At 45.3% G+C, this 18,573-nt stretch overlaps 1 protein-coding gene across 1 annotated transcript in view; it reads left to right on the top strand.

The window, feature by feature from the left end:
• Window positions 1-18,509, top strand: part of CD38 (CD38 molecule) — a 39,790-nt gene extending 21,281 nt beyond the window's left edge. The window contains exons 2-8 of the mRNA XM_021679382.1: window positions 3,943-4,072; window positions 6,197-6,332; window positions 10,206-10,291; window positions 13,202-13,275; window positions 14,737-14,829; window positions 15,176-15,262; window positions 18,423-18,509. Of these exons, the coding sequence (XP_021535057.1) occupies window positions 3,943-4,072; window positions 6,197-6,332; window positions 10,206-10,291; window positions 13,202-13,275; window positions 14,737-14,829; window positions 15,176-15,262; window positions 18,423-18,474 (658 nt within the window). The 3' untranslated portion in view covers window positions 18,475-18,509. The remainder of the gene's footprint in view (window positions 1-3,942; window positions 4,073-6,196; window positions 6,333-10,205; window positions 10,292-13,201; window positions 13,276-14,736; window positions 14,830-15,175; window positions 15,263-18,422) is intronic.
• The last annotated feature ends 64 nt before the right edge of the window (window positions 18,510-18,573 follow it).

Raw genomic sequence — 18,573 nt, 5'->3', positions numbered from 1 at the left:
TGTGTTTCTCTGCACCAATTGACTCAAAACAGCTTTCCTTGGCTGCCGTTTGATCGAATGGAACTATGCTCCACCCAGGGGGACAAAAGCCAAGAATGGGGACTTCTGCAAAGAAGCCACACTTGTGAATTTGAGGCTCCTTCCTGCGATGACCTGTATAGATGAGTTCTGCAGACATTTCTGGACGATGCCATCTTAATGCCTTTTTATTTCTCTATATTTATGCCAATAAAAATGCTGATTTGCACATCCAGGGTGAAATGTTTACTTTTGACTTTAAGGATCAAAAGTAGCTTCACACAGCCTGCTCCCAGACTTCTCTCTGCCCCTCCCCATTTTTCCTAACTTGGGGGCACTTGGAAGCTGTGGTCTTTGAGACAGAGAAAGGGAAAGCAGCTGAGTCATAAACTCTTCCAAGGTCGCTTCAACTCTAATGTTCTGTCACTCTGCCCCTTCTAAACAAGGAGCTCTGTGAAAGTTTTAGCCTAGGGATTCTTGAGCCCAGCACGTAATGTTTCCTGAACTGGATCTATATGCCTAAGGAACATAAAAATAATTTTGGAGGTTTGTGAGTTCTGTAGGAGACTCCATTGAGTCTTTGGTGATTACATAAGAATACATTCATGAAGACATATGGCAAATAGTGGGGACTCTGTGCACGTTCCTTTCTCTTCCCTGCCAGATTTTTTGTAGTGGAAAATTCTCTTGCTCTTCATCTCAGGGAGATATCTTCCCTCCTTCAGCCTTTGTCTGCCTCAAGTCCCACAGATGCTGCTAGGGCCAGAGGTAGAAGAATTTTACGAGGGAGTTGGATCGGGAACAGCACATTTTTGAGAAGGCCACAGCATTAAGTTAATGGAATTAAAGCACGATCCCCATGAACACCATCAGGTGCCCCATGAATTTTGACTGACATTGAAGTGCATAATGCAATAGCCTTTTTTCCTTTAAATGTATAACATATGGAGGAAGTCAGGTGGAAAATGGTTTCCTGGCACAACTTTGGAAGGGAAGCTGTGATGCAGTTGAAATGTCCTGTGCAGATTAGGGAACGGAGGGACCTTGGCATGAGAGACACCCCCCCACCCCGGCCCCAGAAGCCAGGAGCATGTCGTGTGTTAGCTCATGGAATCCTCACAAACCTTCATGAGTGAAGTGTTATTACCTCCCCTTTAAGGTGAGGAGGCTAAGGCTGGACCACTTTGCCTCAGTAGTGAGGTGGGAGCCTGACCTTGAGGTTCACACAGACCTGGGATCCAGCCGGCTTCCCTCTGACCTCGGATGCTTTGCTTAAGTTCACAGCCATCAAATGTCCTCATCCGTAAAATGGGACAATGGTGGTACCTCCCTGTGACAGAGGCCCTTTCTTCTCTAGAATCGAAACAGTGATTTTAGATGTGCAATGGCATCAAGGTTAAAGATTGCATTTCTCACCTTCCCTTGCAGCTAGGTGTGGCCTGTGACAACATTTTAGCAAATGAAATGGGAGCAAACAGAAAGAACATCTTCCAAGTACCCGTCCTTAGGAGGCAGCCCACATGCCCGCCGCTGCTGCTGTTGTCCCTTCCTCTTCCTTCTTTCTTTTCCCTAGTTTTTTGTGCTGGCTGGAATGTAGTCATGATGGCTGGAACTGAAGCAGCCATTTTGGACAGAGCAGATGGGTCTCTCACATATGGAATGTCATAGAAATCCCAGATACTGGCCTTGAGATTGAGGTATGGGCAAGAAATAAAGTTTTCTCTTAAGTCCCTGCAATTTTAGATCTTATTAACTCAAATCAAATCCTGATACATTTGCTAATAGAAATGTTATGAGGTTAAATGAGATATGTATGTGAAATACATATATATTTAGCCCCTAATAAGTGTTACCTTCTGTTGTTATTGTTTTATTATTATCATTACTATTACTATTATTATTATTACCTCAGCCCACCCAGGGTGGGCTGGATGACTGATCTGGAATTCTGTCCTGTGGCTGTTTTACATCAAAGCCATTATATTTTTTTATCGTCTGATTCTTACTAAGGTGAGGATGGATGCCATGCCCATCCAAAGCTGAGAGCCAGGAGACAATCATATTGTCTGTGGACAAGGGGATAAGCTGTGGTGTTACCCTCTGGCTTGTGTTTGCACCCTAGGTCTGACTCCTAGTAGCTGGGTGTTTCTCACCACCCCAGGCGTGGACATACTGACTCTGTGTGCCCTTCCAGGCCCTGTGAGGATGAGCCCCATTCCTAAGTCAGCCCAGGAGTTATGGGCCACACCTGCTTCTGTTGGCTACGGATGACTGCTCACAGCCAGGAAGTTCTGAGCAAGGGGCAGGAAAAGAAAGATAGGAAATATAATGCTGATGTGGAGCGAGCTCTTATTCTGTGCTGGGCACTGTTCTGAAAGGATTTACCATGCGCTTTATTTAAGCCCAGAACATCTGTATTCAGTAGATTCTTTACAGATGAGGAAACAGAGGCAGAGCGAAGCTGAGGTGACTTTCCCAAGGACACACAGCGTAACTGGCAGCACCAGAGAGTTCAGGCGGGCAGCCCAACTCAAGGGCTCTCCTCCTTGCCCTAAACAAAGGGGCTTTCTGACATTTCCTGCTCCAAAAAGAACAGGTGGGCAGGGTAGCTTCTGTTCAAAAGGCCAGTGCCACGCTAATATTCTCTGATTCCTTGGCTTCTCAGCGAGGAGCCAGTTTGAGCTGGGAAGGCAGAAGACCCTCTGGAGGGCAGTGGGAAAGAAGCTCAGAAGGGATTGGAAAACTAGGGGTCTTTATTTCCCCCGGGTCATGTTGCCTGACTTGGTGCAGTACCTAGGATCCTCACTGCAAAGGCCGGAGTTTATCCCAATAATGATAACTGAGCGCTCCCAGGGGAGCACTCCTACTTCTTTGTCCCGAGGAAATGATGGGTTTCTGTGCACCTGTTACCAGAAACGCAAGGAGAGTTCCAGTTGCTGTCTTCTCCAGCACGCCTTGGTTCCCTCATCCCTCCATCCCTTCTTCCCTGCCACGGGCTGTCTGGAGGGGACATGGACTTGGAACTGTTTCAGAGAGTTTTCTCCTTCTTCAGGCCAGCTTAGAGTCTTCCAGTGATGGCTCAAAAAAAAAAAAAAAAAAAAAAAAAAAGAGGAGAAAATTTTTTTAAAAAATTTTATTTGTTTATTTGAAAGAGAGAACACGAGTGGGGGGGAGGGGCAGAGGGAGAAACAGGTTCCCCACTGAGCAGGGAGCCCAATGCAGGGCTTGATCCCAGGACCCCGGGATCATGACCTGAGCCGAAGGCAGACTCTTAACCGACCAAGCCACCAGGTGTCCCTAGATGACACCACTTTCATGCTTAAAACCATCCAACAGCTTCCCACTATAATTAGAGTAAAATCTGAAATAGTTTCTTTGGCCCAAGGGGTCTAAGTGATCTACCACCTGATTATTGTTTCTGACCTGATTTCTTAAGCCCTCTCTCACTTGTTCTTTTCGGCTGCAGCTATGTTGTGTGCCTCAGGGCCTTTGTACCTGCAATACCCTCTGTCTGGAATGCTCTCCTTCTCATCATTCAGTCTCAGCTTAAATGGCCTCTCAGGGACACCTCTCCTGACCAGCCTCCCCAATCGGTCATTGCTTCAGTAAACAATGCCGCCCCTCCCCACTGATTTTCTGAATACTTAGAATAATTTGTACTTATTTTGTTAACTAATCTGCTTGTTTGCGTACTGTCTGTCTCTCTAACCACAGTGAGCTCCAGGAGGGGCAGGGGCCTTGTGGGGTAGGGAGGGTACTGCTCGTCTCATAAAAAATGCTGTACAATTGGATGGAACGATGTTTCTGAACTACTTGGCTCATAGTGCTTCCCAAGTGACATTTTTCTGGGTAATCATGCTTCCCAAATATGTTTGAAATCTAACCTTTCACGCTTTCTTTTATTTTCCATGTTTTATCCCTCAGACATAAAGACTGCCAAAAGATAGGGAAGGCATTCACAAAGGCATTTCTTATGAAGGATCCTTGCAGCAGCACAGAACAGGACTATCAGCTGCTAATGGAGCTGACAGATGAAGCTGTCCCTTGTGACAAGGTAAAGGGGGCAAGTGATTGATTTTTAAAATGGACGATAAAAGCCAAAGGAAGGGGTCACAGGACCACATTTTGACCAGAATGACGGAAGAGGAAAATCTGGATGTTCGAATGTATGTGTGGTTGGCCGAGATGGAGTTTGTGGGGTTTTGGAGGGACTGGGATCTCATCAGGGTTTAGGATGTCTGGGGGAAGGACAGTAAGAGAGAGAAATGGGAACGGGGAAAGAGGAAGGAGACGTGGCCGGCGATCAGGCAAAGCGAGCTTACCCGAAACCCAACCCAACCCAATCCAAACAAAAACGACCCAACCTTACATCATTGCCAAACTCTCCCCTGACCCCTGACAATGATGATGTTAATAATGACTCACAGTCACTCTGCAAAATAAAGAGGTCAAGAATCAACATCCCCATTTTACCAGTAAGAAACCTAGGCTTAGTGAGGTCAGGGGTCAGTGATGGCTCAGGTCTGATGGCCTCGAGAGTGACCGGCTGAAATGTTAATAGCACAGGATTAGGAGCCAAAGAGGCCTGGGTTTTATACATTGATCGTCCCGGAAAAGGTGTGTAATGGGTACGTCTTGCGTAAAGTCCGCATTCAGGGTGAAAATTCAGTGTATGACCGGTCATCTTTGTGAAACCCCAAGCCAGCCACATGTTACAGCTGCTCATCCTGGTGGCAGAGAACTGGGATTCGGACGGAGCTCCCGCCTGGAGCACGGAGGGGCTGCTTGGTAAATGACCCCCAGTGACAGGTCTCGAGGCCACAGACACGGGACTAAGCACTTTATTTGCAATTGTCTCATCGCATCTCCTGAGTTCCTTACGGTTATTGGTTACCACCCATATCATTTTACAGATGGGGAAATCGAGGCATAGTGAGGCTTTGGCCGCCCGGGGTCAGACAACTGCAAGGGCTGATGAGGGCTTCCCTCCTGGGCCCACGCTTCCAGCCACGCCCTCCACAGTCTCCTGTCAAGAAGGCAGAGACCAGGGCGCCTGGGTGGCTCAGTCGGTTGGGCAACTGCCTTCGGCTCAGGTCATGATCCTGGAGTCCTGGGATCGAGTCCCATGTCGGGCTCCCTGCTCGGCTGAGTCTGCTTCTCCCTCTGACCCTCCCCCCTCTCATGTGCTCTCTCTCATTCTCTCTCTCTCAAATAAATAAATAAATAAATCTTTAAAAAAAAATATTTCTATGACCTTATTAACTCTGCCATCTATGAAAAAAGCTGGAAGAGTGTCACATGCTTTTTGACTGCAAGGTGATAATAATGCACCGGATGTGCACACAGGTCCTAAAACTACTTCTAGGGGCGCCTGGGTGGCTCAGTCGTTAAGTGACTGCCTTTGGCTCAGGTCATGATCCTGGAGTCCCTGGATCGAGTCCCGCATTGGGTTCCCTGCTCGGCTGGGAGTCTGCTCCTCCCTCTGACCTCCCCTCTCTCATGCTCTCTCTCTCTCTCTCAAATAAATAAATAAAATCTTTAAAAAAAAAAGAAGGCATAGACCCACGGGCTCAAGATTGTTCTGAAATTTTACCTTCTCTACCTTTACAAGGGAGTCTGAAGAAACTCACTGTATTTGTTTTTTTTCTCTTTCTTTTCTCTTTGTGGGGATAGGAGAGAGTTGGGGAAAGAAGCAGAGGTTACAGAGCCTGTGAAGAATCAAAGAGCACTTTTCCCAGAAAACAGCCCGGAGACAAAATGGTTTTGCAGATAACTTTAGGAATTTCCTAATATCTGCTCCAGATGTGTTCTGGTTCGGTGTTTATTGTAAGATTCTGATCAGTGGCTTTCGGACTTATTTTTGCTGCCACCAAAAATAATAAGGCATTTCATATTATGACCTAGGAGACACACACACACACACACGCACACACTCACACACACATGCACACGCACACACGCACACATGCACACCCTCTAACCATGCTCTCAGGTTCACACACAGAAAGCCCTGATGTGGTCAACAACACCCACCTTTACTCTCTATGATTTTCTCTGATATTTTGTTTTTCTTTAATTTAAAAAGACGTGGGTTTGTGTGTGTGTGTGTGTGTGTGTGTGTGTGTGTGTGAGACTTACTGAATTGCTCTCGATGACAGGCTGTGTTTTTCCTTCCTAGACCCTTTTCTGGAGCAAATCCAGCGAGCTGGCGCATGACTACACGCGGGTCCGGCGGGACATGTTCACGCTGGAGGACACACTGCTGGGCTACATGGCGGACGGCCTCAAGTGGTGTGGAGACCCAGGCTCTTCTGGTGAGGTTCAGGGCCTTTTGGGGTTGCCCAGGGACGTGTCGGGCAGACCAGTACCTGCCCTCATGCCATCCCTACCCTTAATGACAATCCAGGCTCATGTAAAATAGCATTCTTTAGATCAACTCAGTTTTCTAGAAAAATCAACTTCAGAGTTTGGGCTTGTCCATGTTCCCTGATTCCCTCCTTCCTGAGAGCTGGTGTAGCTGCTTCTGGATTGGAGGTGTTCTATTTTCTCTGAGGCCGTTATTCAGGACTAAAGGGTGCTAGAGCCGGATGCAGCCTGAGAGGAGCCAGGCCAAAGCCCTTGCTCCACAGAATGGCCGCGGCCACGACCACGGCCACAGCCACGACTCCAGAGGGCTGGGCTCTTCCGTGTCTCAGGCCAGTGTGGGACTTTGCTGTCATTTTTCAGAGGCCACCTTACCTTGTCCAGAAAGACCCAGAACACCACACTGTGGGAAGGTTCTTTCTACTCAGAAAACTCTATTGAGCCCGTTTTCACTTCTTTTCTTTCTCTTTTTATTTATAGTGTGCATGTTTTTACTTTATATTGTTTTATTCTTATTTTTATTGCTTTTGGCTGTTTTTCTTTTAAAGATTTATTTATTTATTTGAGAGAGAGAGAGCACTAGGGGGAGGAGCAGAGAGAGAGAGAGAGAGAGAGAGAGATAGAACCCTCAGGCAGACTCTCTGCTAAGGGTGGAGCCCAACTCGGGGCTTGATTCCAGGACCCCGAGATTTTGACTTGAGCCGAAATCAAGAGTCAGATGCTTAACCGACTGAGCCACCCAGGCACCCCACTTTTGACTGTTTTAAAAAACTTATTATACGTGCTGCCGAAGCAAGCACTTAAAAAAACTTACTATAAAACTTCATCGCAGGCTTACATTATTTCCAATTACAAAAATGATGCATGCTTATTTGCAAAGTACTTGCATGTTATAGAAATGTATAAAAGTAAAAAATGAAGGTCACCCTGCCCCTCCCCCACTCCTCAGTTTCCATATCATTTCTCAAAAGGGGAATGTTGTCAACAATTCGGCACGAATCCTTCCACACATGGCCCCACACTCACATAAACACATATATTAAAATGTACACATACTATTCTGCAACTTTGCTTTATTCATTTAGAATTAGTAGATAGAAATACAGCCATATTGGGGTGCCTGGGTGGCCCAGTTGGTTGAGCACCAGACTATTGGTTTGGGCTCAGGTCGTGATCTCAGAGTCATGAGACTGAGCCCCGGGTCAGGCTCCCCGCTCAGTGCAGAGTCTGCTTGGGTTTCCCTCTCCCTCTCCCTCTGCCCCTCCCTTCTATGCTCGCTCTCTTTCTCTCCCTCTCTCTAAAATAAATAAATAAAATGTTAAAAAAAATACAGCCATATTTTTTTAAAAGCCCTCATTTATTTCCTCTATGGATGTTATCATAATTTATTTAGCCAATTTCCTATTGATGGACATTTAGGTTGAGATATTGCTATTGCAACTGTTGCAAGGAGCACTTGTGTATACAACACACACACACACACACACACTCACAAACACACACTCACACACACCACGGGCACATGTACATCTGCCTGCTTGGGGAAGTACTTCGGAAAGATAAATTTCTACGAATGAAATTTCAGTGCCGAACAAATTGCGGTAGAAACTGACACATTGTCATTCAAAAGGTGGTAACCATTTACACTCTCATCAGAATATAGGTTACTTGTTTGCCCAAACTCTCACCAACACTGGTGCAACTTATAAAAATGTCTTTGCCAATTTGATAAAGAAATAATACCTTGACTTGTTTTGCTTTGCTCTGACAGTGAGGCTGATCATATTTATTTATTTAATGGTAGATATTTCTATTTCTTTTATAAACTGGCAGTTCATATATCTCAGCCATTTTTATTGGGATGCCTGTTATTTTCTTATTTATAGATGTTCTGTATAAATTCAAAATAGTAGCTAATACTTATTGCTCACTTACAAAATCTCAGCCATTAGGGGCGCCTGGGTAGCTCAGTTGGTTAAGCGACCAACTCTTGATTTTGGCTCAGGTCATGATCTCAGGGTCGAGCCCTGGGATCAAGCCCTGTGATTGAGCCCCGCATCAGGCTCCATACTCAGTGTGGAGTCTGCTTGTCCCTCTCCCTCAGCACCTCCCCGCATTCATGATCTCCCTCTCTCTCAAATAAATAAATAAAGTCTTAAAAAAAAAAAGAGTCTCATGCCCTACCAACTGAGCCAGCCAAGAGCCCCTAAATTTTATAGTTTTTGCCATGTTTCCTGCTTTCCATTTTGAATTTCCCATTTTGCAAGTCAGCTTTTCTTAGTCATTCATTTAATTCTTTTAGGTTTTAAAGTTGTTTACCATAAAACCTTCTCATTTTAGCTTTATTTTTCAATTCTAAATCATGTACTCTCTGAAAGCAGGGCTTCTATCTGATTCATCTCTTTCTCCCCAGGACCTAACACTCAATTAAGGTTTGTGTAGTCAAGTGCAATGAGTAAAAAAAACAAAAAGTATGTACACATATACACACACATACTTATATACACACACCATGGAATATTATTCATTCTTTTTTAAAAAAGAAAATCCTTGGGGTGCCTGGGTGGCTCAGTCGTTAAGCGTCTGCCGTCAGCTGAGGTCATGATCCCGGGGTCCTGGGATCGAGCCCCGCATCGGGCTCCCTGCTCCGCGGGAAGCCTGCTTCTCCCTCTCCCACTCCCCCTGCTTGTGTTCCCTCTTTCGCTGTCTCTCTCTCTCTGTCAAATAAATAAATAAAATCTTAAAAAAAAAAAAGAAATCCTGCCATTTGCAACCATACAGATAAATCTGAGGGCATTGTGCAAAGTGAAATAAGCCAGACAGAGAAAGACAAATGCATGATATCACTTATATGTAGAATCTTAAAAAAGAAAAAAAAAGTCAAACTCCTAGAAACAGAGAGAAAAGTGGTTGCAAGGGGCTGGGAGGTGGAGGAATGAGGGAGAGGTTGGTAAAAGGGTACAAACTTTCAGTTATAAGATGAGTAAGTTCTGAGGTTCTGATGTACAGCATGGTGATTATAGTTGCTAACACTGTTTATATAATTGAAATTTGCTGAGAGTAGAACTTAAATGTTCTCTCATACACATAAAGAGATCAATATGGGAGGTGATAAATGTGTTAAATTAACTCCATGTGGGGGTATCCTTGCACAATGTCTCTCTCTCTCTCTCTCTCTAAATCCTCACATGGTCCACTTCAAATATCTTACAATTTTGTCAATTATATCTCAAAAAATAATTTAAACAATTTTTGTGCATTTGACAGATATGCTTGGGAGAAGTACCGTGGAAACGATGTACTCATGCTCTATACCTGCTGAATCTCACTGACTCCTGAGCCTGTCTTGTTGCGGGAGAGTGAGTGTAGAAGGACTCAGGGGTTCTCTGAGCCTGGGGATGTGGGGACTGAGGCAGGTCGAGGAGGAAAGCTGTCAGCCAGAGAGAGTTGGCAGGAAGCAGAGGAGTAATTGGAAAGAGGGGCCCCTGAGGGCCCAGTTTTATCTCTAGTTTTTCCTGGATGAGGGGATAATGTCGAGGGCTTGTTTCTGCCAGATGAACTTTGGCTGCAATTTCCCAGAACGATGACTCAAAGCTGGTCACTGTGTTCCCGTCTGGAATTTGGAGGGTAAGGTAAGGACTTGGAAGGGATTCAGGAGGCATTTAGTGAAATTGGGGCCAGATGAGTCCATTCTCCATCCTCCATCTTGGCAGTGAGGCCATTGGAATATGGCTCCACTGTGATCGAACAGCCCGGGAAAAACAAAGCTTAATTATGCCCTTACTTTTCTGCTTTAATTATTTTCTAAAAACTATGTCTTTTAGAAATGAACTATCACTCTTGTCCCGACTGGAGGGAAGACTGCAGCAACAACCCTTTTTCTGTATTCTGGAACACGGTGTCCAAAAGGGTAAGTACCAAAAGGGAAATTTTTAAAATTTTGGAGACCAAAGAACTTAAGAGGTCATCCTGTCAGTGGTTGGTTTTAATCCTTTTTAGATCACAGATCCTTTTAGGAAAAAAAGTTTAGGATTCTTTCTTGAGAATAAGGTACCTAAGCACGTAACAGAAGATTTTCACATATAATTTTAGGTCATTCATAGAGGGTCCATAAGCTTTAGTTGGTGAATCCCTGCTCTTACCCAAGTTTTGGCTTTGGTTCAGCTTGGTTTAATGCTCTGATCTAGGCGCTGGCCTAACTTAGATCCCTGATCGATCTGAATTATCAGTGTTTGCAGACCGCTTACTATGTGCCAGGTAGAGGCACATAGTACACGTATTAAAAGCTTTCATCCTCACAAGAATCCTATCAAGTGGGTACCATGTGTACCCATTTTACAGATGACAGAATGGAGGTGCAGGTAAATACACTGTCTACTAACCATACACAGTAAGTGGCAGATCTGGGAGTTTGTCCCAAATTCTCTGACTCCAGATCCAGAATTCCCGCTGGGAGTTACTCCCATCATCCCTCGGAGGCCCCACTGCTCTCTATTTCTGACTTCACTCTAAGCGGCCTTGGTGTACATTTATTTTTCTTATGAGTTGCTTCTCTGCAAGTGGACTAAGGAAAAGAGGGAAAGCAAGGAATAAAGAAAGAACTGGAGGAGAGAAAACCAGGGAGAAAGTAAAACAATACTGTTTATAATTCTCCAGAATTGAGTCTAGACATCAGAGGAACTGGGCAAGTGAAACTCACATTTGCTAAGTGCATATTCATGACAAGTCCTGGGCCAGATGCTGTACCCGCGTCATCCCAGTTAGTCCTCACCATAGGGGCTGTGGGAAGGTGCAAAGACTCAGAGGTTAAGTGACTCATCCAAGGTCAACAGGCTAGTTTGTAGAGGAGCTGAGAGCCTCACCGTCCTTAAGGAGATTCAGGTAAACTCTAGTATGGTAGAGAAGAGGAGGATGGCCTGGGATTTGATGTAAGGAGACCATTTAAACGTGGACAGATTCTTTTTTTTTTTTTTTTTAAAGATTTTTATTTATTTATTGAGAGAGAGAGTGATAGAGAGAGAGCATGAGAGGGGGAGAGTCAGAGGGAGATGCAGACTCCCCGCCGAGCAGGGAGCCCGATGCGGGACTCGATCCCGGGACTCCAGGATCATGACCTGAGCTGAAGGCAGTTGCTTAAACAACTGAGCCACCCAGGCGCCTCCGTGGACAGATTCTTTAACTGTTCTGACCTTCAGATTCCTCATTTGTCGAAGAGGGGTAAGAATAATGGTTGTCCTGGGGTGCCTGAGTGGCTCACTCCATTAAGCATCAGACTCTTGATTTCCGCTCAGGTCACGATCTCAGGATGGTGAGAGGGAGCCTTGCGTCAGGCTCCCTGCCCAGCAGGGAGTCTGCTTGAAGACACTCTCCCTCTACACCTCTCCCCATTCTCTCTCTCTCTCTCACTCTCTCAAATAAATAAATCTTAAAAAAAAAAATAATAATGCTTGTCCCATGGGGTTACTGCCATGTTTAAACAAGATACCCCTACCCCATTAACTAACTCAGAATGCGTTCCTTTAATGAATATGTTGAGCACCTACCAAGTGCTGTGCAATTATACAGAGGCACTTATAAATTGTTGTTTGCTTGCTTGCTGTTTCTGAGAAAGGTTCCTACTTACTTTCTCACTCTCTGCTATATTTTGGGGTAGTGCTATTGTAAACAACCCTTAAAGCCAAGCCACATTTCATATGTGTCAAGCACCAACCTGGAGCTAAGAGCACAGTGGTGAAGGTGATGGAAGGTACCCTACCATGGTGAGCTACCCTGGGGCTGCAGCTTTATTTTGGCTAAATGCTCACAGATGTACCAAGAAAACCTTGTGTTATCAGACGAGAGCCTTCCTTTTGCTCACAAGAGAGGCAGAACTGCTTGGGGTTTGAATCCCCCTTGCACTTCCTTGCTTCCAAGTGATGTGACTTTGGGGCCAATTGACCCAATGCGTATTTCCTGGGGGCTCTTGAGAATCATAGATGGCAGGCTCAGTGCTTGGCCCCCGGAAGGACTCTGTTGACTTAGCATTTGCGATTGTTAGAAATCGGGCCCCTGTCCTCTGTTCATCACCCCCAGCAGAAAGACAGAAGCTGCTCTGGATTCTTATAATTTGGTTTCCAATGGTTCAGTGGTGTCTCATCCCCTGCAGAATACAGGTCAGATTCCTTGGCCAAGCATTCACGGCCCTCTGTGAACTCACTTTTCTAGCCAACTTTTGCATCCACGGAGGTTTTCACCAAAACCACTGTTTTCTCAAACCCCTAGGCCTTTCTGTTTGCAGCTGCCTCAGCCTTTCTGGGGTGAGAGCCTATCTGTCCTGCAGGACCTAGCTTTTGTTGCCCTGTGCCTTGCCTTTTCTATTTCTTTCCTAATCTCCATCACTAAGCGTTTAGACTTCTTGCTTCTCTTTCCCTCCCTTCCTCCTTCCCTCTTTTCCCTCTGTAGATTTTCTCTGGGTTCCCACTCTGTGCTATGCCCCAGCTCCAAGCTCCAGGGGTGTGGTGGCAGGCAGGATAGCCAGGCTCGAAACTCTCAAAGAGTGCTCAGTACCGTCCATTTAACAACCCGTGAACAATGATGTTGACCTTCATTGTTCAAACACAGATTGGAGCAACTGCTTCCAGAATTCTCCTGTGAAGCATAATCCTGCCAATGGCTTAGGATGCAAATTACATACACCTGGCATTGCTGAGGGAGAATCATACAGGCTCTTCCCTCCTTAACCAGCTAATGCTAAGAGTTGTTTTGGAAGGAGCTGCTGGGGTGTGGCAATTAAATTTGCATGCTGAGGAATGGTGGGCTTTTTTTTTTTTTTTCTTTTAAGTTTGCAGAAGATGCCTGTGGTGTGGTCCATGTGGTGCTCAATGGGTCCATCAGTAACACCTTTGATGAAAGAAGGTACTCGTTTCTTTGCGTCCTATTTGCAAGTGTTAGTATAGCCTCCTATTAAATATTTCATCCCTGGAAGAAGATGCTTTTCATGGTCAAGTCAGTACTGAAGATTTGGGCTAAAGAGGTAAAATGTTTGTTTTCTATGGAGACGGTTGTCTAAGTCAATGCTTTTGTCTGGTGTCTCCTTTGTGTAAAATCCTCTAAATGTCCTGTCGGTCCTGCTCTGTGACCAGCCCCTCCTCTTGGCTTTTCAAGGCCTGGTGCAATTTTCTGAGCTCTCCCAACTTCCCGTCTTTGTTCATGCTGTTCCCCCTGTCCGGCCCCCATCTGCTCTCCCCACCATCCACGAAGATCTGGCCTGGCTCCTCTGTCCTCCATGAAGATTGTGTGTCCCAGTTAAGCAGTCAGACCACTACTGTGCTGGGCTCTTGGCCTTCACGATCTCTTTCTAGGCATTGCCCATCATTTATTGTAGTGATTGAAAGCAGGGGGTCCGGTCATGACCTGTTACCTGTGTAACCGATGGCTGGGCTCCTAACCTCCGGGAGCCCCTGTAGTATGCACCAGAAGAGGTGGTGGTGGTGGTTGGAAGATTAGCTGAGATGACATATGACAAGGGCTGAGCTCTGTGCCTCACAACAGAGAGAGGGCTCAGCAGGTATTAGCTGTCATTCCGCATTTAATCCACAGTGCTGAACCTGGCCACACTGATGCCCTTCTTCTCTGACCTCTTCTATACTTAGTTTTTACCACATTGGATACTTTTCCAGCCTTTGTTCTCCAGTATTTCCCTGGAAAAGGATTGAGAAGAGAGGCAGATACTGGTGGGCTGCTCCAGGCTCTCTGGATACCCCAAATGAATTTTCCTTCTCTCCTGTTTTAGTATTTAATTGTGCAACAAAGCATTTGTCCTTTTGTCTTCTTCTGACCCTAAGCTTGCAGGCTTTTGGGTGAAAGTGTTAACACCCCATGATTTTATAATCTGATATTCGGCGTCCAGCTACTTGCAATGGCTGTCAGAGACCAATGGGGAAGAGTTTGGGGCTGGGGTCCGAGCAGCGCACCAGGGGCTCTCAGAGCAGTGCATCTCGAACCTCACTGAATGTGGGTCATCGGGGGACGGTTCAGCTGCAGATTCTGCTTCAGCAGGTGCTGGTGGGCTGAGATTCTGCAGGTTCCAACTAGCTCCCAGACGATGCTCATTATGTCGGTGCAAGGCCCCCCTCTTTGAATAGCAAGTATTTAAAGAATCACCATCAAGGTACTGATTAAGAATTTTATTTTGAGACTCTTATTCAATGAGGGTCACACTGGTTGAGACTGGCTGTTTCTAGTACAAATCACCGGTCAATCCCAAAGGGCAGGTTCTAACCAGTGGTTCCCTGCCTGCTGGCTCTTGACAAGGCCTGGGGATGGCTGAACAATTCAGTTTGGGGTTAACAATATTCTCTGCCTCTTCTATCGTAGCACTTTTGGACGTGTGGAAGTCTTTAATTTGCATCCGGAGAAGGTTAATAGACTAGAGGCCTGGGTGATGCATGACATTGGAAGTGTTCACAGGTATACATTCCTACTTTGTGCGTGTATATCCTCGGGGTGATTTTCGGAATCAGTCCATGGCAGAAGACACAATGGTAAGAATGCATTGAGAACAGAGTGACCAGGAAATGACTGGGGCCTCCCTGGACATGCCGCCCATCCTAACAACCTCTCAGTTTCATATCCACAATAAGTATCTGTGCAGTTCACACTGTCAGCCCCCTGCTGCCCTGTGAGCTCTTAAAAACAGCTTCTGCTCCCCTCTCCCAGGGCCTGGCCCAGGGCTTGCTACCTAGAAGAAACTGAGAGCAGGAAATGTCTGCAAGAACCTTATCGCTTAACTCTTCTTTCTTTCTTTCTTTCCCAGTGACTCATGCTCAAGTTCCTCCGTAAATGATCTGAAACAGATTCTAAAGAGAAGGAATATTACATTTTCCTGCCAGAATAATTACGGGTAATTGACTTCTTGAAAAAGAAATGGCTGTTTTGCCATCTGTGGGTATTTTCCTCTCCTCGGCCTCCTCTGAGCCAGGAGGGCTGTGGGAATCCCTCTTGGGCCTTGTTGGTGATCTGGGATGGTGACCTATGGTGAGCATTCCTCCTCCCCCCCCCCCCCCGGGCTCACCCTACAGGCTGTGTCCAGCCAGTGGCCTTCCATTGGCCACCTTTCCCCCATCTTCCTCTTCCTTTCTTCTCCACCTGTCCGCAGTCATTGATTTGCCTCTGAAGCTGACCCAGCTTTTGAGAACGTGTTTCCTGGTTTCCTACATGAGACACCTGACCCAGGGCTTGCAAACCTGCTGGCTTTCAGGGAAGTGGAGGCACATTTTGTCCAGTGCAAAGGATTTGTAAAATCCTTGTGACATGGCAATATTTTGCATGTGAAGTTTCTTTAGTTGGATCTCAGTGTAGATGCCTAATACTTGATAAGTTGCCACATGGATGTCTACTAAACTTTATCTTTTATAAATTAGAAAATGTAAGATCTTAATTTTTTTTCAAAGATTTTATTTATTTGACAGAGAGAGAGACACAGTGAGAGAGGGAACACAAGCAGGGGGAGTGGGAGAGGGAGAAGCAGGCTTCCCGCTGAGCAGGGAGCCCGATGCGCGGCTCGATCCCAGGACCCTGGGATCATGACCTGAGCCGAAAGCAGACGCCCAATGACTGAGCCACCCAGGTGCCCCTTATTTATTTATTTATTTATTTATTTATTTATTTATTACCAGTAATACATGTTTATTGGGAAAAAGTTTAAAATTACAGATGGTATATATTTTTAAAGTCATCTGCAACTCTGTTATCCAAACTGGGACCCTCACTCATTTTTAAGTAGTTGTGTCAGGGACTCCTTGCTAGAAGCATCTTTGGAGATTTGCCCATAAGTGATGGCTTAGAATAAGGATGCGGACAGAAAAATTTTCTCAAAGAACACAGAGGCTGGAATTCAAGAATCCTTTTCCTGTCTCCTTCTGTCACCACCTTCTCCCACCAACCCTGTCAGAAAGGCAGAAGGACAGATTCCAGGGACATTCACTGAGGGCTTTTGTCTCAAAATGACCTGAATTCCCCCTCAGTCAGCTGGCTCCTCTCTGGAAACTGCCAGAAAATAACACAAGCTTCTACCGCAGTTAGATGGGAAAACAAGCTGAACAAAGGAGCGAGAACAACCATAAAAGAAGCATTGCAGACATCTGACCAGTCTCAGTTATTCAAAGATATTTCGTGTTGGGAAAATAGAACACTAAACACCTAGGAGAAGATTGGGGAATGTACATGGGTCTTATCCTCAACATCCCCTGTTTTTCTCATTTTAATCATTCCCCTTTCTTTCATTAGAAAGGCCATCAGTCAGCCTCATTCATACCGACTGCAGGCTCCAGGTGAGCTCACTTTCTCCACCTGGGAAGAAGGTAAAAACGTACCTCCCATCTGGACATGTACAGTGGCCCATGTTGAAGGAAGTGATTTGTAAGCCAGCACCTGTCATTCTGAGCATCAGCTCATGGGACCTTAAATTTGGGGATCATATTTGAAATCACTTAGACCTTTTCTCCAACCACAAGGTTTAATATATTCAGCATGATTCTTTAAATTACCAGCTCCTCGGGGACCCTTGTTGTATCTTAAAAGTTCTGTGGCTTTGCAAGAAAGCTGCTTGTCCCCACGGGAGCCTGAAGTGAATGTCAGGGATATAGACGTAGACTGAAGTTGAAATCACTCCATGCCAAACGTACTTCCCAGTTTATCAAACTTTTGTCCAGCTGTTGCGGTGTGATTGTGTAATAGGCAAATAGAAGTGTAAATACATTTATATAGATTAGACCTTCTACTGATTCTGCTGTTATCCCCTTATAAATCCCACCTGGAGACAAATGCTATTAACATTTGGCTGTATATCCTTCAAGTCCTTTTCTTTTTCCCCATATGCACACTCACACTCCCGATGAAATATATACAGAATTTCTTCACATATGTTCTAACCAGTGGAATGAACAGAGAGTCACAGTACTTTTATGGATGACCTTAAAAATATCAGCATATTTTTTCCTGGTTAGTGCCCCCTTGTGACATATTTATTAAAAACCTAAAGGGTGCACTTCTACCTCTATGTTACTTCAAAATACACTCCCTCTCTATCCATCAATGTGTTATCCAAAGGGTGTCCGTTTTATTGTAACACTGGATGTAAATATTTATATATCTGTGGAAAGAGATCATCTTAACGGCATAATTGCTGTTAATAATCACTTTCCCCCTGGAAAGTATTCATGCGGGGCTACCATATTGGTGAGGATGGAGTGACTACACCTAGAACCGCTGTGCCCGGCTGGTCACGGTAGTTGGCCAGAAGTGAGCCTGAGATGGCCCATTCCAGAAGCCTGGGGGTGCTGGTAGCTGCTTCTAAGGATCTCTCTCTTTCTTGACTCACATTTAGCAAAATCAGATTCAGCTACAATTTAATGAACCACATTCCTTACTATCCACCCTTCTGCAGAGGCCAGCCACTCCCATTGGACCCTGTTGTTTTCTTACCTCATTTTTATGAAACAGAGAGCCACTCACTGGCTAGATTCTTATCTAGAATTTGTTCTGTGCAAAGGACGTGTGGTCTTCCTGCTAATGGCTACCAGCCTTCCCCCAGAGAGTCTCTACCCTCCCTTCTGCCCCTGACCCTATGGCTCAGCCCTCTCTCAGGAAACTTCTGAAGAGAAGAAGGCAAATCATCAACAGGAAAGATGGAGGTCTCTCATCGCAGGTTGCTGCTCTGTTGTGTCTTGATCATTAGCTGACATTCATAGCATGTGTCTGTGACGTGTTTGAGCCACACATTTGTTTTCATTTCCACACGTTATCATCAAACATCCCTTCTCAGTATTTATTTCTGTGGCTTTACAAGTGAAATGAAACACAATCGGGCCATACTTTAAGTTGTTCACTCCTGGACTTGACCTTTCTCTGTGTTGTCACTGCAGGAGAGGAAGCTGTGTGGATGCTGAGTGGTCCATGCGTACTTTTGTTGCTAATGGAGGGGCTGCTTGTATTGGGGAATTGAACCATAGATGTAGTGTACTGCTGATTGATCTTTTTTTTCCTTTTCTTTCTTGTCATAGGCCTATCAGGCTTCTTCAGTGTGTGAAAAATCCTGGGGATTCATCTTGCTGATCTTACATATGAGCCAATCAGCACGGTCATTTCAGATCTTTGAGCCTTGCAGTATATACTGGCATGTGTGATTCAGGAGACACACTGCTGGGAAGCTGA

The sequence above is a fragment of the Neomonachus schauinslandi genome, chromosome 2 (assembly GCF_002201575.2).
Source record: "Neomonachus schauinslandi chromosome 2, ASM220157v2, whole genome shotgun sequence".
NCBI classification, from domain to species: domain Eukaryota; kingdom Metazoa; phylum Chordata; class Mammalia; order Carnivora; family Phocidae; genus Neomonachus; species Neomonachus schauinslandi.
The sequence above is the reverse complement of the archived record's forward strand: the minus strand, read 5'-3'. Positions and strand labels throughout refer to the sequence as shown.